Here is a 26,310-nt window from a genome sequence, read left to right on the forward strand (position 1 = left end):
GTCCAGTCAAGTCCCACCATTGATGGCCTATATATCAGTTATATTAAGAGAGAAAAAAAAAGGGGGTGAGGGGGGGGTCATGGTTGCCATTCCTTTTCTAGTAGTAAAATAAAAGATCAAGTGTTCGAAAGAGGGACAACATGATTCTAGACCATCATGCTTCTCACATGGCTACTCTTTTTGGCAACCACTCCATTTTCCATTTTTCCTTCAATATCATACATCTCTCTCTTTGTCCCCTGGCCTTATCTAAATCTCTCTCTCTCTCTCTCTCTCTCTCTCTCTCTCATGCCATACTCTTCCAAGGGCTCCAAAGGCCCCTCCACTATCACCCCCTCCCAACCAAACCCATCATGGCTGTCTCTCCATATGTATGAACCTTTATTTTTGTACCTGCTATATTTAGGACAAACTTGAAACGAGAGCATTGCAGCGCTAAGCTATATTAGGGCAAAAGCGGGTTAGGAGGTTGGCCTTTTGTCCTCCTTGTAAGCAACAACTGGCAACACAACACACAAGAAAAAAAGAAAAAGAACACATATGAATATTCTTCCTCAGCAGCAGCATTTGGCTTTGCATTTAGTAGGGTTTGGTTTTCCATGATTTGTTCAACTATAATGTTATATTTATTCCACAACTTGCCATGAAATGTCCCCTTCACCATCAGTCTAAACCTCCTTCTCACATGATACATTATATGTACTCCAACTTTTCTAGTATTATCACTATTGCTTTCAAGTTTTCTAGAGCATAGTCGGCATGTCAGGCTTCCATTACAAGTTGGGTCCACTTTAAAATGGGATGACTATAAATATATATATATATATATCAGCTGGTATACGTTCATCAAACAGAAGCATGCAAACATGTGCCAATGTTGTGTGTTTATCATGGTATTTATTTTGGGTGCAACTTGGATTTAGAATAAAGAATATATTGTTAAATCAAAAAAGGTGATAAAGCTAGGGGATATGTAGAGCATGTATGATATATGCTCTTTAGTTAGGTCGAATTAATGGAAGGTATGTATTGGAATCTTGTTGCTGATCTTGTGGGCGACACAACAATCAGTGTTTGAGGGATGATATATATATATTAGGGACCAGTTTAGTTTAGGGTGTCCCTGAAAGCAATAGAACTCAGGGTCTTTTGTATAACTTTGGACCTGAGTAATATTATTTTTAAGATATTTAGGACTCATTCTACACTATTGGTATCATCCTAAAAACCATTAAAGAGTCTCACGTTTAGAGACAACAATTTTATTTTACTCTCATCCTTGTCTAATATCTCCTACAATTCAATTTAGCTTTAATGACTGATTAAAATTTTGAAGAAGAAAAGCATTGAAACTTGTAATTAATTGCTTTTCAGAATTTTTTCAAACTGTTAAGCTTCATTTTTTGTGGGTCGGGATTTTATTCTATACTTTTTTGGAAATTAAAATAAAATTTCAGCATTACATTTGCTTATATTTTTACAGTTTTAACTTTTTGAGAGTTAAGCTATAATTTTACCATATATTAATTTATAAATTTATAAAATTTATGAGATTTTTTTTTTTTAATTTAGGAGTGCCAGGGCCCTTGCGTAGCCCTCTCCCTTCACCCGAAGTTTCATTGTTTTATCAAATTACCTGAGAATAAATAGAGCCGTTGAATCTAGTTATCGGAAAACAACCATTAAAAATAAAAAAGAGAAATTAACAACAATACTATTCTGGTCCAAAGTTATAGAAAGACCCAAATTTTTAAAAATCGAAGTTACAAAGACGCAAATACCAAAATTTGCAAAAATGGGTTAAAGTTGATGGCCTTATAGTCGACCAAAATGACCCAACTTGGACTGCAAAGTCTGCTCCCACATCGAGCCATGGACAAACTGTTTAAGCTTGAATTCTAGGCTAAGCCCATTTTCCAGTTTATTTCTCCCAAAAAGATGGCATCTGCCATTGATTGAGCCCATCATTTATTAAAGACAAAATAATCAAATATCACTTTCATCAAGCATTTTATGGATTGTTAAAAGTTCTGAGAACTTATGGATTCTTTTCATTTCTTGCCTAATAACAAAAGAAATTAAAGATTATGCCAGAAGTGTCATACTTTTGCAAATATGTCATAATTTATATTTGAAAGCCACTTTTACTGATAAACTTGTATCTAAGTATTGATTTCGAGATTTATTGGGTTTTAAACTAAAATAATTGAAGTTGAATTTTTTCTCAAATCCCGCAATTTCTAATCTATTTGGTGGTGTCTGAAATCTTTTCACAACATGGACCTGTGAAAATTATTTGATTATAATTACAATTTCATAAAGAGAAATAATATTTATATTTTTATACATTTTCATTAATTTTGAAATGACAGAGAGCAGTGGTTTAAAAAGTACATAAACAGTAGAATGAACTTTATTATACCATCTTTAAGCTACTGGGGTCACAGTCTGGTGCAGACCACTTTGAAAAAGGCTCTGCCACTGCCATTAAACTAAGATTATGGGAAGGGTGATTTAATTTAATAAAAGATATTTTATTTCCATTTTTCTGAATTTACAACCAAAATTTATTTCACCAATTTGTAAATAAAATTAAAAAAGCTGGGTGAAATTTTTATATTTTAAGCTTCAAAAATGGAAATTGTAGAATTCCATTCTGATATGTTTTTTTTCCTGCTTTCGGCAGCAATACGGAGAGAGAGGGAGAGTTGATAATCTCGAAACCCGAAATAAATAAATAAATAAATAAGAAAGGAAAGGATGAGGGAAAGGACAGAAGTGAGGAGATAGTGGAAGTAACAGGGAGAATAAAGAAGTAAATATAGAAAGATGTGCGCTTGATTACATTACATGACCGGTGGGTGAGCGTGAGAGAGAATGAGAGATGTACTTTAAGGGGATACAGTGACATATCATTTGTGGAGTGTTCAGAAAAGGGAAGGGAGGGGAGCTGTACGACCGGCCATAGGCAGGTATAGCTATGGCTATACAGACATATAGATGGTAAGCATTTTTGAGAGGGGTGATTGAGCCACAGCTGGGAAATTCTTCTTCTATACTTTCTTTTTTAAGGGTGAGAGAGATATCATTCTTTTTCAAGCTGCTGAGCTTGACTCAGACCTGAGCCTCGGCCTGATGTTTCCTTTTCTTTCTGAACAACACACCATCGTCATACTGCAATATCAAAAAGAAGCAAAGTAATGTACATTGTGCTGTGACTCTGAGGCTGTGACCAAGAGAAACTCAGAATCGGGATCTAGTAAAACAATACACCTTATAACCACAATGTATGACCCTATCTTCTTCGGTTTATTATATGATCCAAATCTTGATATTTACTTAAAAATAAATAAAACAAATTTATAATAAAGTCTCATTCTTTTCATTTTATCATTTTTTATTTTATTATTTTATTCATTCAAAAAATAGTATAAATAAATAGTAATTCTATTTTGCATTACCAACAAAATTAATGTTACTATATTTCAATAACAATATATATAAAGCTTCCTTTATTCTTTCATTTCATTTAGGAAAGCTCTAACATTTTAAATATTTATCATATATTTACAGCGGGCCCGCAAATATGTTGTAAATCTTAAGATTTACCAATTTAATATAAATATTAAAATTCAATGCAGCCCAAACTTGAGATATTTATATAAATTTAAAACAATAACTATTTTTTATATGATTTTATCGATTTATTGTTATATTTATAGCTGTTTACATTTATTCAAATTTTATTTTATATCTAAAATGACCAGAGATCTCAACAGCGGGTGATTATTTTATTACATATATGTCCTTTTGATCGTTACTGCAATTACTCCTTTTTAAATTTCTGATTAATCTTAATTAAGTAATATTTTTAATAAAAATAATAATATAATACTTTTTTTTTAAGACGCTCTGAATCTTTCAGCGGCATGCTTTTGTCATCTAATGCTGTTTCTCACGAGCCCATCAGTCTTTTTTTTTTTTTATTCCCCTTTAATACCTTATTTTGAATTTGAAACATCAAACACATTTCGTCGTCATTTCAAAGCGGTTAAAATTTAATATTATTTCATTTTATATGTATAAATTGTGAATCTAGTCCTGATATTTTTTTTTTCAAATTTTACTTGTGATCCAATGGATAATTATTAATTCTTTTAAAGTTAAATTTTGGTATTTCCATATAGGTAAATTTGAAGTATATGCCAGTTTTGAAAAAATAATTACGTTTTAGGTCAATTTTTGCGATATTTAGAAAAATAAGTAAATGGTGATTTACATGACAGAAATTTTTTTTAAAAATCATCCGTGTCGTCGGGTCGAATGAGTACAACAACTTAATGGGTGCCAGTTGCGAGGAGGATTTCTTTGTAGTCGGGGCTTCAATTCCTCATCTTCTTTATCTTTACCTCGACCTCCATCTTCATCTTCTCCTCATTTCTTCGTGCTTGATTACCATGCTGTCCTAGGTTGTCATTGTATATCACCCGTTCAAGTAATAAGTGGTTGCAAAGATAACCCACATTCGTAGAACAATGACGTAGAGGTGTTTGTGACACTACCGGTGGATAAGTGTATGGTGTCATATAACCCAATTGCGGATAAAATGTTGGAATTTTTAGATATAGAGGATACACCGATGTTGTTGGTGGCATTGGCACTTCAAATGGTGCTGAGGATGGAGGTGATGCAAAAAATACACCTATAGAAGATGTTGACACATGGTACGGTGGTGTATAATTTGGTGTTTGTGTACAAAAAACGGGGTTAGTGAAAGCACAAAAATAATATAAACCATACTGACCGGAAGGTGGTTCAACCATCGATGCCATGTGTGGAGTTGGAGCTGATGATGGCTCCATAGAGGCACGTACTCCCGACCTAGGACTCATATGAGGTCGTCTTGGCCTCCTATGACAATGTTGTCTAATCGTTTCCTCTTCTGGCAGTAGATATGGCTTACTATGATGTCTAAACCATGTCATGTAATTCAAAAAAGGTCGCCAATTTCAGTGCGAGAATTTGTTTGCGCATAGGTATGAAATCATATATATGCTCCCAAATGTAGATATATTTGTTGTGGCATTTCACTCAATCTTCTTCAGTTCTATCCCAAAAAGTCAACCTTATGAAATTCTTCGATATCCTGGGTAACGACAGAATACTTTGCCTAAATCTGAACTGGTGCATCACTCAATCGAATTCATAAATCTCCACCATCACGAAAACTATCAATGGCACCTTGATATGCCAAATATTGCGATTGGTCAAAAATTTGGTTAGGATGTATTCTTAAATTCTCGGATTAGTGTATGATATCCATTCAATCTATAGTACAAAATTATAAATTTTATTATCATTATATAATTAAAAATTCAAAAACTAACATCGACTTCCGATCTTTGATCTAATAGTAGTCAAATATCTTCGAGCTCGTCCACTATACCCACATGACTCACATCATTATTCCACCTATTTAAATAACATGTTATTTCAAAAATAAAATAATGAAAAAAATATTATGATAGCTATATTATCAAATGAATTTTACTTTATTACGAGTGGGAAATAATAAGGGGCGTTTACTCGAGGATGTAAAAATGGTAGTCGGTACCATGCCCATGATTGCAAAAGGAGTATGCAACCACCAATTTTAATTTTGTGGTTGCATCACTTGGCACATCTCTCGACACAATGTGGTCAACACAGCTAATCCTCAACTAAGTCGCCCCGCTTCTTTCAAGTCAACAAGTTGTAACAGCCGCCTTAAATGTACAAGATTTCAAGATTTATCGAGCATTAGAAGATTCTCGGTTAACCTCAGGACGACTACTAGGACATATTATTCTCTTTCAACGGCACTCGCGGAATTGTCGATTTAATTGAAATTGTCTTCTTACTATTTCATCTCTATCCAGGTTCCAAAAAACTTGTCTGGTACATTGCCTAATAGTTGCTCGCAAATTGCACTCCAATTGCCAACGACCACGATCCCCATAACGATTGGCCCATCCACTAATAAACCGAGTTGTAAAACTATGCCCTCAAGTGCTATTGTACAATCACCGCACGAAATATAGAATGTCTGTGTCTCGAGTCTCCATCTTTCTACCAAAGCACTGATAAGTGTGAGATCCAATTTAGTCTCCTGAGCACACGAGACATGTGTAAGAATCCAGCCTCTTGCATTTGTTGTTCAATAACATGTGGTGCCCTTGTAGTTAAATTGTGTATGTACATTTTTAAAACCCGATCTTCAGCCTGATTATATAAAACATTAAAAAAATATAAAATTAATAATGTTAACAAATTAATAATGAATCTAATTAAAATTTAAAAAATTAATAATATTTTTCTTACCATTTACAGTTGGACAGAATGTGTTTGTCATCGAAACGAATAAGCGAAATTATCATTATAAAAATCAATTAAAAATGAAGAAATTACAAAATATAAAATTAAAACAATAGGATTTTGAGAGAAATTGAAAACTAGAAAGTCGAGAGAATTTAGAGAATGAATGAATTGAGAGAATTAGGATAATGAGATTTGAATGCAAAAGGAGGAAACTGGTTTGGGTTTATATAGCAAATAAATTAGCCATTGGAAAACTTTTTGCTGTTAGACTTTTTTACCATTGGAAAAAGTTACCCTTAAACGAAAGCTCTTCCAGCAGTATGTGTAACACCCCCTAACCCCAAACCGTTACCGGAACGAGGTTATGAGGCATTACCGGACATATCAGACAACTTACGAATAATTTACAATTAATATAACTTTCATAGTATAATATAATAATTAAGTCCCTATCTTGAACTCTCGAAGTTCAAACACGTATTAAAAGTAGAACGAGACTTGTTCGAGTATTCCAAATTTTTTATAAAAATTTCGGCAGCATTTCTGCTTATTTTTACCTAAACCTCCTGCAAATTCAAACCAAAACAACCAACACAAATATTTCACATTCATATACTAATATTTATATTATTAACAAAATTTTAATTTAATAACTATTATAGCATCATTCAAAATTGATTAAAAACTTCATTCATTTAACAACTTGATGTTCATATATCAAAATATCATGTACTTTCCTTACCATATCATTTAACCATCTAAATTTTATAATTCATCCTTCACTGCCCAAAGTAATATACATATTCAAGTGACTAAATAACACCTATGTACATGCCATCTTTACCCAAAAGAAAAATATACATCACCAAGTTTGTGTTGGAGTCGGGATTGTTCTGGATGCTGAGCCGGGACACTTGACTTCTACTAACCTGCGCACGGAAATAACCGTACGCTGAGTATGGATATATTCAGTGGTATTACAATAATCCAAGACTATTTAACATTAATAAATTACAAACATCAATTATTTACCCTATTAACAAATAATCTCATTTTCAAAATTTCATTTCAATTATTTACCCTATTAACAAATAATCTCATTTTCAAATTTTCATTTCAATTATTTACCCTATTAACAAAGCTCGGACTATGACAGATACGCGGATTTCCACCCAAACACACCAGAATATCCAACCCAAACACACCCGGAATATTGTAAATCCTCCATAACACACCGGTATAATATATCCTCCCAAACACACCAATAAAGCATTAAATGCTTATTCGGATAAACCGAAGTATATAATAATAGAAACATCTTCTCGGCCGAACTACAATCTCTTCATCACATCACAAATCCAATGGCATGCCATTTGTATCGAATCTAGTCCGACGAGTTAATAGGGTATTATTTTACTTTTTCTAATTTCAATTTCACGTACTTACCTCAAGTCTTATTTACCATACATAACAATTAAAATTTCAGCAATCAATAATAATTAAAATTCGAATTATAGTAATACAACCGTAATTCTCCCGTTTTAGTCCTCGATGACTTTCTCCTTTCCTTTCGATGTTGATGCTTCAGGTTCTTTGTTGGCTACGAAAATAATAATTTATAATCATCAATACAACATGATTCAATTTAATTCATGAGCCTAAACATGCAAATTTAACCATTTTTAATGTATATATATAATTTCACCATTAAGCTGTCTACTTGAGTCATTGTTACTAAATTATTTATATCTTGAGCTACGAAACTCCAAATTAATATCCATAAATTTTCCTTAAAACTAGACTCATATATCTTCTAACATAAAATTTCCAGAATTTTTGGTCTAGCCATTTAGTACAGTTTATTCGTTAAATACTCCCATGTTATTTCATTTGACAGTTCTGACCTCTCTCTACTAAAAATAAATTATCTCATTGTACAGAACTCGAATAAGGTTCTTGTTTATTTATTTTGAAACTAGATTCATTAAGGAGTTCACATATATAAATTACACTCCATAATAATTTTTTTACAATTTTTAATGATTTTCCAAAGTTGAAACAGGGCATCTCGAAATCACCCCGAACCAGTATTACAAAATTTCAAATATCTCTTGATTCATTAATTAATTGCTTACACTGTTTCTACTATAAGAAACTAGACTCAATAAGATTTAATTCCATATTTTGTTCATCCTCTAGTTCAATTTATAAAATTTTTAGTGAATTTTCAAAGTCAGACCATTGCTACTTCCCAAAACTGTTTTGATGTAAAATGTTAATAACCAAATTTATAACACCAATTCACACCTTATTCCTATTCAAATTTCATTTAAACTCAAATTTAACTATTAAATTTTCAACATATTTTCTTAATTCCGAATTTTCCTCAATTTAGTCCCTAAAACACAAAACTTATAGCTTACTTTGCAATTCAATCCTTATATCTATTCTAACTTGAATTTCATTCAATTAAACCCCTATTTCATCATTTTATTCAACATGAACTTTGTTTAAAAACCTAAGAACTTCTAAACTAACAACTTAATTTCATCAAAAACTTGTTTTAAGACTTCTAAAATATCAAAATTATGAGAAATGGACTTGATTGAGCTTACCAATTAACTCCAAGCTTCATAACCCCTATTTCCCCTTTTCTTTCTTCTTTCTCCCCTGTTTCTTCTCTGTTTTCGTTTTCATTTCCTTTTCTTTTAACTTATTTGTTTCTTTTATATATATAATAATATAATATAATATAATATAATATACTTAATTATTAAATAAATATATATATTTTTAATCAATAAAATCTTTGATATTTTCCACGTTAAACCGTCTCAGCTATAGGAAATGGTTTAATTTCCTCTTAAGTCCTTCTAATTTTTCTTTAATCTATAATTAAACTTTTACCCTTATTCAATTTAATCTTTTTTTACTAATTACTCTAAATTAAGCTAAATTTACTTAATTAAAACCTAATTAAACACACTACTAGACTCATAAATATTTTTAATAATTATTTTCGAACTTATTTCACTAAGACGGAGGCCCGATAACACACTTTTCTGGTGCCCATAGATTTTGGGTCGTTACAGTATGCGTTTTCATTTGAATTGGTAGGAAAGCGCGTTTAGCCGAACGCATTTTCTATTTGCCTCTTCAAAATCGAATTATTTTTGTAAATATCTAAAAATGCGATCTAAAACCCTAATTATTTCCTAAAAACGATATATATATATCAAATTTATCCATTTCCACGTAGCACTCATAAAAAACTATATATTTCAATTAATAAATTTAATAATTATCATTTTAAAATTAAAAGATATCAAAATAAATAACATAAAATTGCATAACTTAGTGAATTTTGATCTAATAATTAAAGATTAAAGGAAACCAAATTAGAATAAAATAAATAAATGAATTCTACTTATCAAAATTTCCAAATTTTTTTTCCTTTCTTTCTCAAATATTGACGTTCCTTTAAAAACCATAGTTAAATAGTATTCACCACTTTTTGCAACATGGAAAAAACTCCTATAATTGTGAGCTTTATCAGCTTTTCTAGTTTGTTAGCTTTCCTATAAAATAAAAAATGGGGCATTTTCAGATTTCACTTTTAAATTAAAACCTCTTTTGAACTCTCTTTTTACAATCTTACTCTCGGAGTTGCAGTGCCTGGAAAAAAATGGGGAGAGCTTCAAGGTGGCTGAAGAGCTTGTTTGGGATAAAGAACAGCAAAAACAGCTTCAATCCCAGAGACGGGAAAGACAAGAAAAACGGCAGCATTGACCATTCAGTGGGTGATTCAAGCATTTCCCCAGAAAAGGTTGCGTGGTTAAGATGGTGCTATAATGAAACAGAGAGGGAGCAGAACAAGCACGCCATTGCTGTGGCTGCCGCCACTGCTGCTGCGGCGGATGCAGCAGTAGCCGCCGCGCAGGCTGCAGTGGCGGTGGTGAGACTGACTAGTCATGGTAGAGGGACCATGTTTGGTGGTGTACATGAGAAGTGGGCTGCTGTCAAGATTCAAACAGTTTTTAGAGGTTATCTGGTAAGTAAGTAGAGTTTTTATTTCTTAATTTATTTAAACTTGAGTCAAATTCATAGCTTTCATTTTTTTAATCATGAAATTTTGGGTTGAAAACAGGCTCGAAAAGCATTACGAGCTTTGAAAGGATTGGTGAAAATTCAGGCACTTGTTAGAGGATATTTAGTGAGGAAACAAGCTTCAGCTACATTTCATAGCATGCAGGCATTGATGAGAGCACAAGCTACAATTAAATCCCAGAAAGCTCGTGCAATCATTAACAATGACGCTATTAGATTTGACATCCGAGCACGAAAATCCATGGTAAAATATTCCCCTTTTAATTCGGCTACTTCCATTTTCTTTTGATTTCCATAATTGATTCAAAAACCCATCTTGTAGGAGAGATTTGATGATACAAGAAGTGAACACACCGTTTCGATCCATAGCAGACGATTATCGGCTTCTCTCGACATCGATGAAAGTCCCAAAATTGTGGAAGTCGATACAGGTATCAAGCCTAAAGCAAGATCTCGAAGAACCAACACCAGTATATCAGATTTCATCGATGACCATACCTACCAAACACTGCCTTCACCACTTCCGTGTCGATGTCCAGCCCGATTATCAATACCAGATAGTCGGCATTATCAGGACATTGACTGGGGATTTAGTGGAGATGAATGCAGGTTCTCCACAGCTCACAGTACGCCTCGGTTCATCAATTCTTGCGCTCCGGCTACACCGGCCAAGAGTGTGTCGGGTCACAACTTTTTCAGACCCTGTGGGGATTCTCCTAATTATATGGCTAATACACAATCATTCAAGGCTAAATTGAGGTCGCATAGTGCTCCAAAACAAAGACCGGAACCAGGCCCGAAAAAGCGGCTTTCCCTCAATGAAATGATGGAATCCAGAAGTAGTTTAAGTGGGGTAAAGATGCAGAGATCATGTTCACGAGCTCAAAAAGCTATTCATTTCAAGAATGCAGTAATGGGGAAGCTTGATAGGTCCTTAGAATTTGGTAAAGATTCTGAGAGAAACCATTTGCAGATTAGAAGGTGGTGATTATGAAAAAAATGAAACAAGAAATTTAGAAAAAAAAAAGGTGTAGAATTTACATTCAAAATGTCAATGTTATATGTGAAGGAATTTTGCCTTCTTTTCCTGTCAATGAAATGGAATCTCAGTTTTTTTTTTTTGTAAACAAATAAAATGATTTGGGTTTTGATGTACTAAGTTGATTGTTGGAGGTAATGATTTTTTTTGGGTTAAAATATGAAATAAGGCCCTATACTCTAGATAATTTTAGAATTTAATCCTATTTTTCAGGTTTTTAAATTCAGATCTAAATGTTAACACTCTTAAAATTACTTTATCAAATTCAGGTTCATATTAAATTTTTTTTATCAAATTCAGGTTCATTATAGCATTATTTTTTTAGTTATATTACAATTAAGTGAAGTTTTCTTTTTATTAATTCAAAATATCATATTAACAATTTTAACTAAAAAAATTAGTAATACTAAAAATTGAATTTAAAATTTAAAATCTATAAAATAAAAATACAAAGAAAATTTCTTAATAATAGAAGGAGGAATGGCATATTTCAACATTATTATTTTTAAAAATTGAGTACAAACTTTGACGAGAACGTAGAAGAATAAGGGGGACAGAATTTGGACTATCTGATCGATTTGATGTAAGGATGTTTTTTATTTTTAAATTTTTTTTTCTTAAATCTAATGATACGTAGAATATTAATGCCGAAAAAAACAAGGGATTTCGAATTTGAAAAAAAATTCAAAAGTTAGAATAATTTTTTAAATAAAAATGTTGGGGGTATTGTTGATTTCAATTTGAAAAAAATGGGTATTTGCAGTACAATATTCGCTCCTTCCTTTCTTATTTTTTTCATTTTGGAATTATGTGTAAGAATGCAACTCTATTTTGCTCTTGCTTTTTGTTTGCTTATGATATATGAGATAGTTTGGATTCCCTTTCATTGCTGATTTTATGGCAATCCACTCTCCTTTTATAGATATTTAAATTTTGGGTTCTTCAATTTTTAGACGTAGATATATAATTTTATGTCACTTCTCATATTAATTTAATTTATAATTACATTATAATTCACTTGTGAAATAAAAAAAATCAAAATTTTTTAATTATAAAAATATTCTAAACTTTTATATGAATATATATATATAGTAAATTCCAATTTCCAAGCATCTACAAAAATTCCATTTCAACATGAAATAAATATTGTAAAAGGAAAATGGAAACGACATTAATGCACCATTTTCCCCATTTATAACAGTATTCAAGATTATTTAATTTACACATTTTTATCCTCTGTTTTTTTAATTAAATGAAAAAAGTACTTCAATCAATGTGTTGAAAAGATTTATCAGTGCTGGATTTGAATAATAAAAGCAATAATTGTACTCAGGAGTCAATCATATAATAAAATTAAGAAGCAAGTAAAAGTCAAGCTAAAATGGTTTAAACTATCCAACCATTGTTTTACACGTGGCCAAGGCTTGATTAAAAAAATACCCCTAAATTATACCATGTTCCCGAAATCATACTTAGTTTTTTTTTTTTTTTTATCAAATGTGGTACTCAAACTTAGCTTCCTTTATCCATTTTATCCCAGAAAATTAACACTACTAGAATTTGAAAAGAAAAAGAAAAAAAAATGTAATAAAAAAAAGTAAAAGGTAAAAAAAAAATTGCCGACTCATTTAACTATATCACTACTCCCTCATTCAACAAAAAAAAAATGTTAACGTAGCTCAATCACCAATTGCCACATAAGCAATATCACATAATTACTCATATCAAGTAATTCCAAAAATAAAGAAAAAAATTTCCTTCACCCACCCCCGTACCCTCTTCCCTCCCTCTCCTTCTCCTCCACCGTCCCCTCTTGACTCCCTCCCTCACGCCACCCTCGTCCCTCTCCCTCTCCCCCTCCCCTCCCCCATCATCCCTCCTCTGAAAATCTGAAAACAATCCCATGCAAACTAAAAAACCAAATACATTATAAAAAAAATCCAAAGACATAAGAGTATGAAACAAACATTAATTCTACCGATTTTTGTTTTTTCTTCGATGGATGATGATGAGAGATAAATTCCACCCTGCGTCTTGCAAATTTACCATCCATTATTTAGTATTTTTTAAATATAGGAGAATTGGAGCTTGTGAAAGACTGGATGTGATAAAGGGACATCACTACTTTATGTAAACAATCATCTACTATTAATATTATTTTAATATTAATTATTTTTAATTAATACTAATATAATATTTTTTAATTATATATTGATTATTTATTTAAAATTTTTTTATATATATTCCTAATTTTTATTTTAGTTTAGTCAAATACAAAAGTTTTTTCTTGAGTTAAGTAAAAAAATTTTACCTTTTACTTCTTTTTACTACATTTAATATTTTTTAAATTTTCTCTTTCAAATTCGAAAAAAACAAGCAGCCCTGATCTTAACTTTTGAAGTAAAATGAGCAACAGAAATTAAGTTTAAGTAGATAAAAGAAAAGTTTAACTATCATTTCGAGAAAACCGGTATAATTTGGAGGATATTTTTTAAAATTAAGCATTTTTTAAAAGCAAAGAGAATTAATAACTTTTAATTTTTCAATCAGTGATTTTCTTATTTAAAAAAAAAAAGTAACTGTTTTTTTGTTGGCCTTTACACTTTACCATTAAAGATGGTTCTTACTTAAATTTTAATTAATATCGAAATTTGTTGGTTTTTGTTAGTTTAATTGGGTTTAATCGATGAATGATCAGGGTAGTTGGGTTGGAAATTAAATGAAAATATTTTTAAAATAAAATTAAAAAAAAGGGGGGACAGTTTAGATAGTTGGGCAGTGTTTTATGGAGTCAAGAATATTTGAGTATATTTGGGAGAGCGCGTTGATAAGAAGAATTTGAAGATGGGATAGTTTTGGGTGTAGATTAACATTTTTTCAGTTCATTGCCGGGATTTTTTTTGGACAAAAAAAAAAAAAGTCTGCCAAAAGCTTTGAAAATCTCTGGTGACAACTTCGGCCTATCAGTAAACAAAACCATACGTAGTTGGCCAACAACGACTAATGACTCAAAACCATTTTGATATTGAACCCAAAAAAATGACTCCAACCTTTCTGATTGTTGCATCCATGATAATGATTTTACATCTAAGATTAAGACTTAAGAGCAGTCGCTGGGCTAGGCTCTTGTAAGAGACCTTTAATGTAAAAAAAGGAAAAGGACAAGAGCCTGATCTTTTGTGTTATTGAACCCATCAGAAGAAGCAATCCAATTTTCACTTTATCTACCCATTCAAGGAAACTAGATATATTTGGTATAATAATTTATTTAGTTTTTTAATTTTATAAAAAAATTATTTTAGCTGTTTATTTAATTTTATGTTTTTTTTTTAATTTTTAAATTTATTTTCTTGTTAAATTACTCAAAAATGGATGAAAAAGTTAATGCTTTTAACTTAATTACCATAACATACACATAGATTGTCACATGGATAACATGTCATCACTTAATTAATTTTTTAAATTTTAAAAAATTCAAAAAAATATAAAAAATATTTTTTATATTTTTAATATTTTAAAAGAATTAATTAAATATTAAAATGCCATCCACCCAATCCACATGTAAGCCACATCAACAAAGTTAACAAATATTAAAAATTTTCATCCATTTTAGGTGATTTGATAAAGAAATACAAATTTAAAAATTAAAAAAATGAAAAATTAAATGAAAAGCTAAAATATTTTTTTTATAAAATTGCAGGACCAAAAAATCATTATGCGAATGTGTTAAGAATCATCAAAGATTGATAACCATTTCCCTGTTTTTGCCATATGATAATAATCATATTGCTTGAGCAGCTCGTTTACCTCATTAGACTTAGGCTCCGAATAATATAAAGTGATGAAGCACATTAATTTTTTTAATGGTTCTCTCTTTTAATCATCAACTTATAGCAAGGAAGCCAGCCGTGTGAAGGGAAAAAAAGCAGTCCAGGTATTAGAAGAACTTTAAAAAATGAAAAAGAAGGCATGGAATGCTGTTAATTCAATCGTTTTCTATAAATACAAATCTATTTGAACTCCCTTTCTCTCTGACTTTCTCAAGTGTTTATTTCCTTCCCAGCCAAAATAGCTCACCACCTCTATACCCTCACGTGCTGGCCACATGTTGCTAGCTTTCAAGCTAACCCTGCCCTGAAACCTATGCCCCTTTCCACACTCTCCTGCAATATGGAGACACATTGCCTCCCATGAAACTTTACTACCCTACCCAGCTTCACGTTCATCCACTCTGACAGGTTCTCCAAAGCAACCTATAACTTTTCATCTGAAGCAAACAAAAAAAGTACAAGGGTAATCCCTTGCTGCCTACATTATATGAATACACCATGCAGGTTCTGTGACAGCAATGGTGATTTATGTAGACTACGGGCTAATCAGTGAACTACAAGACATTGAAAGATATGGGAGTAAGGCGAGTCGGGGGAGGAGATGTAAAGTGGTTTCCAGACAACAAACAGATGCCACCAAGCGGAGTTCAAGCAGGAACAATCTACAATAGGTCCATAGATCATTCTCGGGTAACATAACAAAACTAGATAACCTATATATGTCTACATCAAAGTTAATATATCCATTATCCTGCACAGAACAAGTGAAGATTTAAAATAAACAGCAGAAAGTTTCCAATATGTTCAACAAGGCATACATAAAAATCAGTAATTAAGACTAATGTAGGCAGATATGAAGATCTCGCAACTACAGGAACAAAAAATATCAAACCTTGCAAACCAAGTAGCGTCTCCATTCACTGTACTGAAAGAAACAATTCATTCTATTCGCACCAGGTTGATAAAAGACAATGCCACAAGGTTAATAATAAAAGAAAATAGAACAACCGGTATTCTGATAAAGACGGTAGAACCTGAAACGATTGCCAATAAATTCAAATTTATCATCAAGAGTGACTCATACTCCATGCATGCTGCTCATTAGACATTAATCCAACCTAGAGACCAAGGCATTCATACATGCACATAGTACTAGATTTTTTATCTGCCTCAGAACATAAATTAAACGTAACTTTATCCACTTCTCCTTGTATACACGGTAGCATCAAAACTTTTTTCCTCATCATTGCAGATTAATATTCACACTACAATAAAAGCTTTGATAAATTGGATTTGAATGTCCCTAGAACTTCAATAAAATGAACCTCACACAATTAAATGACTAAACGAAGTTTTATTTTTCTGGAAAATGAGATTTTAGATAAGGACAAAACCTTTTCTCCCTTGGTCAAGTCCATCGATGAGCCATCAGAAGCAGGCACCATTCACCAAGATAAATGACTAGAAAAATGGTAACACTATAGTTTCCATAAATCAAGTTTGCAAATGAAAAAGTAATAATTGACAGTAGAACATGTAATGGAAGTGTAATTGATGCAGGTGCTACTACTATTATGTTATTTTATTAATTCAATCTCATTTATTAATTATTAGACATATAGATCGATGGCTAAGATCATAAGATATCATTAAAGTTCAAATCTAGGTCTCGGATTAAAGCTTTATTTGTAACCCTACGTCCAACATGATAATTCTGGAGAATTTCTAGAGCTGTCAGGCATGCCTCCAAAGTCTTCAATGGAGAACTAACATGAATTGTGAATGAAGGTTTTATTTTCAATTACAAACAAGCACTTCTAGCTTTGCTTATCTGCATCACCTAAACAAGTTAATTTCATTGTACTAAGTCTTTGTTTTCACTTAATTCAATATACAAACAAGTTAAATCTCAAAGCTCCAAGATGAAAACCTCGAAAATATATAATCTAATCTCAGAAGTATCAAAGATGAATGGACTAAATTTTCCACTATTATAACTTGCAGATATCTTGCAGTCTCAAGGAAGAATGATCGTGGATTTACATCCCGCTAAATTTCCCAAGGCTAGGTGATGCAATTGAAAATGCAAAGATCTGAAAAGTGCTGAGTCAGAGCTTTTGAGGCAACATGAAGTTCGCAAATCTAGCACAATTACTAGACCATGAACATGACTAAACAATCTAAAATAACGCTGTATTTTCTTTTATTAGTTCTACCTCCATTCTCATTCGTACTTTCTTTTCTGATTTCATTCTTCTGGCCATCTCAATATCCTCATTTCAGTCTAAGCTCCTTTGTAGATATCAGCTTGTAATTGATAACAAAATAGAAAGGAAACAATGACAAAAGAACATGATGCATGATTACGGAAGAAATCTAATTGCTTGCCAGGATAACACTTTCTGGTTCAGCAAATCAAGAGTACATTAATTTATTAACTACAAACAAACTGAAGTACTGCAAAAGAAGATTGGGATTGGACATCAAAGGGGTTCAAATTTAGTTAATATAAATGAACTTTGCACATAAATGAAAATGTCTGGAGATACACGTTCTTTCCTGTTAAACATGAATAAGACCTATGGTATTTTCTCTTTTCACTAATAAATAGGGCATGGTATTGATAATAATAATAATAACAATCCCATATAAACCTACACGCTTACAAACTGTACAAAACTACAAACCAAAGGAAGTAAGTGGTTAGGCTGCAGAATTTAGGATCTGAATTTGAATGTATATCATGTACAATTTTACTACTTCTGTAACTGAATATGTATATTAAAGCACTAAAACTTTTGGGTTATTCACTTCCAAACCTTAATAGCCCCATCTCTACTGCTTGAGATTAAGAGTCTCTGGTTTAATTTCACTGAAGCCAAAGAGAGGACAGAATCATGGTGGCATCCAGCAGAATCAGTGGCAGCAGCAACAAGAACTGCTTTTGCTGTCAGCTTTGTTGTTAGAGGTCGTCTCTTTGTCTCCTGTTTATGAAAAGATAATAAATAAATATTAAAAGGGAACCCTAAATCAACAACTTTAAAAGACAAACAAAAACAGCAATAACAGTTCCACAAGGCATGCTTGCTTTATAATATGAAGAGATAGTTGAGAAAATTTGCACAAAAAACATGATAGAAGACAAGAACAGTGATTCAAAAATGACATGGCTGACAACTTTAGCTTAGTAATTTGCCTAGTTTTCATTAACAATTAACAGCTTTACTCCCTAAGGCTTTGCTAGGTAGAGAGGAAAGAAAAATTGGAAAGATGGAAAATTCAAAGGGTAGAAAAATAGAACTTGGTAGGAAGGATGGAAAATTTGAAAGAAAAAGTTATTATCTTTCCATCCATTACTTGGTAGAGTTGACAAATGAAAGGAAAGAAAATAAAGAATTTGAAAAATGCATAATTTTGAACTAACATACACCTCTCCCTCATTTTATCTCCTCTCGTCATTCCAATTTAAAAAGATTGGTTTTTATACATTAGGATGGAAAATGATCATCTCTCCTATTTTCTTTCCTCTCACTTCCCTTCCCTACCAAGCACAGTCAAAATTTATTTTCTTTCCACTTTTCCGTTCCTTCCTTCCGTCCCTCTACTATCCACCCAACCAAACACACCCTAAGTGCCAAGTAATAAAAGCAAAATCTATAAATGAATATTTAAGAGAAGGAAAGGTAACTAAAAAACATAAGCCCCTGCAAAGATTAAGTTGTAAAGCAAGAAATTAAAGTTTCCCAGGATAAGTAACAAGTATATCCCGTGTCACTAAAATAGTTGAAGCTCTGACTAAAATAAAAAAGGATGCTTGTCTATCAGTAAGATACATTTCCATACTATTTACTACCTGCGGTCACTAATTTGATCGAGATAGATAAATAGAAAACCGTTATCCACAGTAACCCAACAAAAGTCTGAAAGGAAAACACATGAATGAAGTTTAATGTAAAGCTATCACTAAACGATACCTGTACAACTTGTGCACCAAAACTTGATCTTGCTTCATAGAAATCATCATTTCCAACTCCCTTAAAATTCGGGCCACATATACAGTAACTTCTATCAGGGCTGCAATTAAAACAATGTAAATGATGAATAAAATTCCATAAGATCACTGAACAAGGTTAGAAAAAAAAAGGAATTCGACAAAAACCTGAAATGGTCCCAGCGGCGAATTCTTAAGTCAGTGCCCCCAGTCAACAGATCACCACTAGGTAAAGGAAGTAATGAACGAATACCCGGAAGACGAGGAGGTGGTTCATTTAATTCATCCACTCGATACCTTGGATTTGCATTCCTCCTCGGATCAGATTTAGAGCTTGTTTTAGCAGATGGCCTAGCCAATGCCCATGGTAAATCAGACATTTCTGCATCACTATCATAATTTGCAGCCCTAAATACCTGGAGATAGAAGTTGGAAGGAAAAAATTCAATCATGGTGAATGGTAAGAACAAAACCAGTTTTCAATTCTCACCATAGAGAGCCAAATACAGGCTTTTTAATATCCCTTCAAATCAGTTTCCATTGTGCATAACCTCTAAAGAAGATTTTAAAAAGATATAACTAGAACAATAATAACATCTCTTCCATTTTCTCCTCATGCAATTTGGAAGGAACCTCATTTTTCTATCCTACCAACCATGATAAAAACCCTTTTTCCACCTTCCCCTTTTCATCCTCAGAATGTTTTCTCCTATCAAACACAGTTTTAATATAAAGCTACTGGAAAATTTTCTAATTATTGTTCCAAATACCACAATCATTTATTTCAATTATACATGCATTTAAAAATAGTAATTCATAGAACAATAGCCTGTTTACCTGGTGGCAGGTCCCATTCTCTGCATTCCAAAGTGAGACTTCATTGCAGCCAGCAGCAACATAAATAAGAGGCCTAGCAGTTGTAGAAACTGAGACACTTGAAGGAGGGACAAAGAGACACATCTTTTCTACCGGGCATACAAGAGAATACTGCCATGAGTTCACCGGAATACGGAACCTCAAATCCCAAAGGGTAAGGACACCCCTAGAAGACCCTGAAACAAACCAGTTGCCGCAAGGGCCCGCTACCAGACACGATATATAGCCTTCCTCTGGAATTGCTTTCAGCGTCCATGCATTTGAACTTGATCTTGTATCCCAAAGATGAATACCACAATTTTGGGTGCTGTACATAAACGTCTGAATGCCACAGTTATCTACGGGGTAGTTCAAAAGGGTAAGTATTGCACCTTCCTTCACATCCTTCTTTTTTATATCAGTGATACCTGAATACTTTTCAACAACATTTCCTAGACCTTTAGAAATATGATCAACAGAAAACATATGTATTGTTCCATCGCAAGCTCCAACAACAACTTGGGCAGAATTTCGGAGCATTGCAGTGCATAGTGCTCGGCTTCCTTCCAAGTGATAAGTCAGCCTTGACCTAAATGATATATCCTTCTCCAACTTTCTTGAATCCCACACTTTGACAGTGGAATCATCAGATGCACTCACAAAGAAACTGTGATCATTTGAAACTGCAATATCATTGACAGCAGATCGGTGCTCCTGCAGATGTGCAACCAACACCCCACGAGGCCTCCAACCTGAATCTGGAATTGATGAAGACCGAGAAAAAGAGGGTAGTCCAGTAAAATCAGTTGAAGTAGAAGCATCTTCCATTCTAACAGAACTTCCTTTCACTGTACTGGATAATCCCATGTCTTGAAACTTACTATTAACATTGGCTATTTGATCATTTTCCCGACTTTCTGGTTCATGCACAACTCTGTAGAACTGTTTAGAACCAGCACTTATACCAAAGGAGCCTGAAACAAGCTTAGGCGTCGGAACTGAACTAGCCAGGCTGAATGATTTACTAATTGGATCCATCCAAGGGAAAGGAGTATCAGAAGCTGCTGAAGGAGCTACCGTAGCTCGCTTGTCCATGCTAAAAGAGTACAAAGGTATACCTTCTGACGACTTATCACACATGAAACTATTTAAACCATTGAGCTGCGGAGATGTTAAGCCTGAAAACTGTAACTTCTCTGAGCATAACGGATCATGCATGTCGATTGCACTAGAAGCATTACGTGTATTACACCCCAGTGCTCTCAGCTTGGCATTGTCATCAGCAACTTCTGTTAGCCCTGATTGCTGCAACACACTATCAATAGGTCTATGACTTCCAATAGACTGTTGTTTGTCAGACCAATACTTCATTGAGTCTAATTCCCCAGTCCCTTTCTCGAGTAAATCGGCAATTTCCCATTGTTTAGATTGTGCTGATGAATTGTACCATATCTTTCTCTGTCTCTCCAACATATCTGAACTTCTAGCATTTTGTAAGACTTCATAAAATACTTCCCTTGAGACTGGTGGCTTCAGACAAGAAAGAAGAGCCTTTTCAGAGTCCAGAGATGCAGGTTGTCGACGTAGGAAAGGCTGTATAACTGGAGCAAGAAAAACGTAAGAATCTACAGCTCCCAAGCACTCACTGCTAGATGCAAGGAAAGTGACAACTGACCTCCTTACCCATTGACTAGGATAACATAGCAATGGAAAAGAACGCTCTATCATTTCAATCAATATTCTTTTCCGCAAAAAACCACTTTTGCACAGAACGGCCAAACAATCCAGCGCATTGACAATAACAGCCTCTATTGCATCACCTAAAGCCTGCTCAATATAAGGTAAAAGATATTCCTCTACACTTCGTTGGCCCACAAAGAAGCAGACAAACACAATTTTCCCATAGAACACTGCCCTTAGCTGCTCATCTCTATCATTCAAAAAAGCAGGAAGTATGGGCAACAAAAAGTCATTGCTCTGTCGCTGGCCAAAAAAACAGCATAAGTTGCCAATGTCCTGAAGGAGTGCTCTTCTAATGTTTGGAGTTTGCTTTTGACCCATTACAAGTTCCTGTACTACCTCAGCAATCACCTTCCTCAATTGGCCTAACTGTGCATCACTGTTTGACCTCTGAATACGCCCAGATGACTCACCAGATGATGCTAATGACTTCTGTGGCAAATTCGTTTCATTAAGAACCCCGGCCTCACTAAGCCTTATTGAATGAATCAAGAATCCATAAGCTGTTAGAGCCAGCTTAGCTATATTGCTTGCATAACAAATTCTCACACTTTCCTCTGGATCATCAGGAAGCATGGAAAGCATTGGAAGAATATACTCCGGAAAAATTTTGGCATCGCTTGGAGGAAATTCTCGAACTAAGGGCAGAATGTCACACAAAGTCTCAAGGGCAGCACACCGCACAATTGCCGCTGGGTCTGAAAGCATTGCAATTACATATGGAAGCACTCGCTGCAACCGATCTTCATCATCGATGTATAGTGAAGAAGTCTTCAGCAAAAGTATAGCCCCTCTCCTTAAGTGAGGCAACTTCACATTACGTATGCAAGAACAAAGCAGAGAGGCGACTAGCACCATCCCTTCACATTTCATACTGTCTTGAGGTAATGGAAGAAAAGGCATTCCGAACGTGTCTGATTGACTGTCATAGTCAGACATCAATGAGTTTAAATCATCCATGGTAATCTTTTTTAAAAAAGGGTGATCATTTTTCCTAAACAAATCAGAAATATTTTGATGAACAGCAGGAGATTGCATGCCACGTTGTTTAAAATCTTGGGAAAGTTCATATTTAGGTGTATCCCCTCTTGTTGACTTCTCCCCAAGGTAATGATTGCTCTGTTCAACATCCCCAAGTAGGGTATTAATGTTTCCAGGAAGCTTTAACTGATCCCTAATAGAAGCATTGTCTATCTTTTCTCTTTTTGTCAACAAGTGATTTGCTGAGCTTAAATTTTGTTTTGGAGCAATCTCTTCTGACTGTTGTTTTGCAACAATTTCTTGCGACAAATGACCATTTAAGGTATGTGACTTGCCAAGACCTTTTCCCATCTCATCCCTTGACCTCTTGCTCATCATTTGCTTCAGCATCTCAGGGAACACTCTCTGGCACATTGCAATCTACAGTAGAATTACAGAGCAGGAATGCATATATTAGATGCAAGAAGAATAGATTTTCGATGTTCCAAATTAAAAATATGTTTACCCTCATATCAGAATGAAGAGGATTCCAGCAACGATAAAATCCATGCAGAAATGGTGAGAAGTAGCTAGGAAATACAGCAGCTACATAATTCTGTAGATAACTTTCAGCAGATAGGCGAGACTCTGGTTCAAGTTGGATCATATGAAGTATCATCTTGCGTACTCCAATATCTGGGATCTGCACATGCAGTGCATATTATTAGAAAAGAAAGTTAAGCATGAATTGAATTTAACAAGAAGAAAGTAAGAATAACTTCTTACGACTAACAAGAATAGCACTGATAGTAGTCTTGTGCAGGAAAATGAATAGCAGCAATAAGATCAAATAAAACTCAATATGAAGAAGGAAAATCAGTGGAAAGGGATAGCAAGTGCATCAAGCAGAAAGGCAGGGAAGGAAATTAGTACCTTTTCAAGATGTTGACTAGGATCATATTGCCCTCTGCGATATGCAAGAAGCTGAGAGAGTTCAAACAGCGGCTGGCCCTCAAGGAAAAGCTCAGCAATTACACATCTAAACAGTGGCATAGCAAGCGTATATTATTATATTGTTGGAAAAAATGATATGGTATTTACATTTTGTTAAAAACTATATCGAAACCACTATTTCACATAAAAGATCAAACTATATCAAAACACTTGCAAACCAAAAAGTAACAAAATTTCACAGCAATCACATCTGGCAGATTATCATTACTTCACTAGAAGACTGAACATCAGGCAATACCACTAAATGTTTTGAAGATTCAATCCTATCAGTATGCTTAAGCTAATATCTTTAAAAGGCATAGTACAGATTGGCATATCAAGATACTATGTATGATAAATCACAATGTAGCACTATCTCACCAATCATTGCCTCAACAAATTACACTTTTAAAATGACACTCAATTTTTGAAACCATTTATCTAGTGACATATGATTTCAGATAAGAGACCAGAATGTCTTTGAAAAGGAAAAATAATTTCAGAAGGTAGTGTAGTTTCAAAAAAAAATGAAGCTACTAGATTAAGAAAGCTCACCCAATAGCAAAGATGTCCATAGATGGTTTCAAAGGTGCATCTTGAGCAACTTGCATTTCACCTCCATGCTCATAAAATCTCTATATAACAAAGAGGAAAAAACAGCATTAAAACAAAGAATGCATAATAGCTATTTTTTAAGGAATTTATTGACCACCGCGTAGAGAACGTATATGTCATCAATTTGCTAGTCAAAAGAACAGGGCAAATTTGCCAGCCAAAAACGAAAGGTACAAATACGAGAACATGTATGTCATCAATTTAGATTGCAAATCATCCTTGTATGATGCATTGATAACATGAGACTGTTCATCCAAAAATCTATCATGAGAAACAAACAAAACAATGATCGGTTCAAACCACAGCAATAAAATAAGTGAAACTAGAACCAACCTCTGGTGCAAGATAACACAGCCTTCTTCCTCCGGTGTCAAAGAAGAAGGAGAAATCTGAAGGGTCGTCATAAGGAATATATGTGGGCTTGAATGAGGCAAAATCAGCAAGATAAACCCAGTTCCACGAGGTAACCAACACATTCTCACACTTAATATCACCTAAAACAATTTTGAAAGTACAGCAATTAAAAACAGCATAGAACAAATGAAATCAGAAGATATAACAAATAAATTCCTCTGTAACTAACTGAACTAACCATGGCATATCCCCTTCTCGTGGCACTGCTTCGCTGCAAGAAGCAACTACAGCACCACACACACAAAAAAATAAAAACTGAGACGAATTTTACTCTTCAAAGCCTAAGACAGTAAGATGCAAGGAGAAAGTAATGGAAACAGACCTGAAACGCCAACCACTTCTTTTCAACTAGACTCAGAAAGGGCCGAGTACTTAATCGATCATGTAAATTATTGAAAAAGTATTGCCTTAACAAATAGGCCGCTTTGTCCGTTTCTTGCCAAAACTGTTCGAAAATCAAACATTCAAAAATTAAATTTCCAAATTTTTATCTGGTTAATCTAAATCTCAATATCAAGAATTAGTGTCATGCAGATAGTTCGGACAATAACAGTTTTATATAATTAAACTTTGGTCTAAGTGAAATCCAAATCAAACAGTAAAAAAAGAAAATCAAGAGACAACCGGTGACCTGGAAGGGCCAAACGTGGGGGTGTTCAAGTGAGCGAAAGATTTCTTTGATGTGAACGAGTCGACGCTCGTACTCACGGAGATCAATGGAATCGCCACGCTTGAAGTAGACCTTAACGAGAACGAGACCTTCGTCGTGCTTACATAGGATCGACTTGAAGAATCGGCCTCGACCGAGCACCTCCTTCAACACCAGATTGTACGAAGACGGCAGGTCATGCAGGTAATACTCCGTCGCCGAGACCTGCGTCGTTCGCGCGATCTTGTTCCCCATTTAGCATTTGAGTTTTCGCCGCGACTTTGCAAATTTCTTTTTTGTTTTTTTTTTTACTTCTATCGGAGCATCGTCTCAAAGCAAATATGGAGTATGGGCGCTTTGGATGGCAGGATTTTCTTCTCTCTTTTTTTCTTTTTCTTTGTTTAATAGATAACTAATTTAAAAGGGAAAAAAATAGTTTTCTTCTCCTGCTGGAGTTTGGCTTCTTTTTTGGCATGGTGTTGAAAGTTTTTTCGGGTTCGGGTTTCGTGATTTTGAGATAGAGTAGGTTAGGAGTTTGGAGCTGAGATGAGTACTAAACAACGTGGCGTGAGAAGATAGGTAATCCATCTGGGGCCCATTCAGACTTTAACGGATGCGATGATCTTTGATATGAGATCTATGTAAAAACGGTTCCATTGTATGCTTGGTTGGGATCTAACTTTTATCATATTTTTTAGATTTCAGATGTTTACACATAACACGGCTAGGAAAAATTAACTTGAAAATTGTGTAAATTGAA

The 26,310-nt window shown here is 33.7% G+C and overlaps 2 protein-coding genes across 3 annotated transcripts; one reads left to right on the plus strand and one right to left on the minus strand.

The window, feature by feature from the left end:
• The first annotated feature begins 9,866 nt into the window (after positions 1–9,866).
• On the plus strand, positions 9,867–11,622 carry LOC107958716 (protein IQ-DOMAIN 14). Its single transcript, XM_016894552.2, has 3 exons — positions 9,867–10,408; positions 10,505–10,708; positions 10,787–11,622. The coding sequence occupies exons 1-3, from the start codon at positions 10,043–10,045 to the stop codon at positions 11,450–11,452; spliced, it is 1,236 nt and encodes a 411-aa protein (XP_016750041.2). The 5' UTR covers positions 9,867–10,042; the 3' UTR covers positions 11,453–11,622.
• Positions 11,623–17,809: 6,187 nt separating this feature from the next.
• Positions 17,810–26,026, minus strand: LOC107958717 (serine/threonine-protein kinase VPS15). Of its 2 annotated transcripts, XM_016894553.2 has the most exons (11): positions 25,533–26,026; positions 25,224–25,346; positions 25,080–25,125; positions 24,821–24,981; positions 24,428–24,507; positions 23,813–23,918; positions 23,406–23,582; positions 20,162–23,320; positions 19,493–19,740; positions 19,308–19,407; positions 17,810–18,317 (listed from the first exon to the last, which is right to left on the minus strand). In XM_016894553.2, exons 1-11 carry the CDS (start codon positions 25,803–25,805, stop codon positions 18,141–18,143), a joined length of 4,650 nt encoding a protein of 1,549 aa, XP_016750042.2. In that variant the 5' UTR covers positions 25,806–26,026; the 3' UTR covers positions 17,810–18,140. The 2 variants fall into 2 exon arrangements, with proteins under 2 accessions (XP_016750042.2, XP_016750043.2); XM_016894554.2 differs by lacking the exons at positions 25,080–25,125; positions 25,533–26,026 and having other exon boundaries at positions 25,224–25,347.
• Positions 26,027–26,310: the final 284 nt, after the last annotated feature.

Source organism: Gossypium hirsutum, chromosome A05 (genome assembly GCF_007990345.1).
Source record: "Gossypium hirsutum isolate 1008001.06 chromosome A05, Gossypium_hirsutum_v2.1, whole genome shotgun sequence".
NCBI classification, from domain to species: Eukaryota; Viridiplantae; Streptophyta; class Magnoliopsida; order Malvales; family Malvaceae; genus Gossypium; species Gossypium hirsutum.

Bases quoted from the DNA above. Each gene is read 5' to 3' on its own strand.
- LOC107958716 (XM_016894552.2), top strand. From the start codon at position 10,043: ATGGGGAGAGCTTCAAGGTGGCTGAAGAGCTTGTTTGGGATAAAGAAC. The intron at 10,409-10,504 runs GTAAGTAAGTAG...GGTTGAAAACAG, and splicing joins CAGTTTTTAGAGGTTATCTG to GCTCGAAAAGCATTACGAGC. The intron at 10,709-10,786 runs GTAAAATATTCC...CCCATCTTGTAG, and splicing joins TCCGAGCACGAAAATCCATG to GAGAGATTTGATGATACAAG.
- LOC107958717 (XM_016894553.2), bottom strand. From the start codon at position 25,805: ATGGGGAACAAGATCGCGCGAACGACGCAGGTCTCGGCGACGGAGTAT. The intron at 24,982-25,079 runs GTTAGTTCAGTT...AAATTGTTTTAG, and splicing joins CGAGAAGGGGATATGCCATG to GTGATATTAAGTGTGAGAAT. The intron at 23,583-23,812 runs GTACTAATTTCC...CTGCATGTGCAG, and splicing joins CTAGTCAACATCTTGAAAAG to ATCCCAGATATTGGAGTACG.